The sequence below is a fragment of the Sinocyclocheilus grahami genome, unplaced genomic scaffold (assembly GCF_001515645.1).
Source record: "Sinocyclocheilus grahami isolate Dianchi unplaced genomic scaffold, SAMN03320097.WGS_v1.1 scaffold4584.1, whole genome shotgun sequence".
NCBI lineage: Eukaryota > Metazoa > Chordata > Actinopteri > Cypriniformes > Cyprinidae > Sinocyclocheilus > Sinocyclocheilus grahami.
Window position 1 is genome coordinate 9315 of NW_015509495.1, and position 1231 is coordinate 10545.

Consider the following 1231-nt stretch of genomic DNA (forward strand, 5'->3'; position numbering starts at 1 on the left):
GACATCGTTTGGCCCTCTGAAGGCCTTTAATTTGGTGAAAGACAGCGCAACAGGCCTCTCTAAGGGCTATGCCTTCTGTGAATATGTTGATGTCAATATCAGTGACCAGGTGATGACAACGCAAAGCTTTACACCTTCATAATCAGCCAGTAAATGCTCGGCAAATAACACACATTTGTCTTCTGCATGTACTGTTGGCTTCGTTGTTTTATATTTATTACATGTACTGTTTAATATTGGCTTTATCCGTAAATCTTATGAGAAACAAATATTTAGCTAGAATTTATCATGGCATGAGCTAAAGGCAATGTCAGAGCTGTTGGTTGACACCCATGCTAACCTCTCCAAGGCACACACTGTTTACTATCACAGGCCATCGCGGGGCTAAACGGGATGCAGCTGGGTGACAAGAAACTCCTGGTCCAGAGAGCAAGCGTCGGCTCCAAGAGCACCACACTGGTGAGGGAAAAGTGTGAATAGTGTATAGTTTATTTACTGAATGTAGGCCATGTAGACCTTATCTTCTGTTTCTCACTCTCTTCCCTGCTTTCTTTCCTCTGAAGACGGGTATAAACCAGACACCAGTTACCCTTCAAGTTCCAGGTCTCATGAACAGCTCGGTGACTCAGATGGGCGGCATTCCCACAGAAGTATTGTGTCTGATGAACATGGTGGCTCCAGAGGAGCTGCTGGATGATGACGAGTATGAGGAGATCGTGGAAGACGTCAGAGAGGAGTGCTCCAAATACGGCCAGGTCAAGAGCATCGAGATCCCACGTCCCGTTGATGGCGTGGAAGTTCCTGGCACTGGAAAGGTTTGAAAACTGCTTGTACATTGTCACATTTCAACGTGACCATTTGAAACAATTATTTATGGTCTTTTTTTTTCTTCTTTGTCTTAGATCTTCGTGGAGTTCATGTCAGTGTTTGACTCCCAGAAGGCAATGCAAGGCTTAACAGGAAGGAAATTCGCCAACAGAGTGGTGGTGACTAAATACTGCGACCCTGATGCCTACCACCGCCGTGACTTCTGGTAGAGACAGGACAGAATCCAGAGCGAGAGAGACTCGGAGAGATGCAGATGGTGTGATTTGAATCTCTCGAAAGCCCCTTATTTTGTAGGTTTATGAGGTCTGAGAGAGTGTGAGCTTTTTAAATTCTGGCAGACTAAAAGCATGACTTGTGATTGGTTAGAATGTAGCGAACCAATCATTTGTCATGTTTTTTTTTT

General features: G+C 44.7%; 1 protein-coding gene across 1 annotated transcript in view; it reads left to right on the forward strand.

The window, feature by feature from the left end:
• Nucleotides 1–1231, forward strand: part of LOC107576900 (splicing factor U2AF 65 kDa subunit-like) — an 11541-nt gene that overhangs the window by 8222 nt on the left and 2088 nt on the right. The window contains exons 4-7 of the mRNA XM_016263021.1: nucleotides 3–109; nucleotides 373–459; nucleotides 564–815; nucleotides 903–1231. The exon at nucleotides 903–1231 is cut by the window's right edge and continues 2088 nt beyond it. Coding sequence (XP_016118507.1) covers nucleotides 3–109; nucleotides 373–459; nucleotides 564–815; nucleotides 903–1037 — 581 coding nt within the window. The 3' untranslated portion in view covers nucleotides 1038–1231. The remainder of the gene's footprint in view (nucleotides 1–2; nucleotides 110–372; nucleotides 460–563; nucleotides 816–902) is intronic.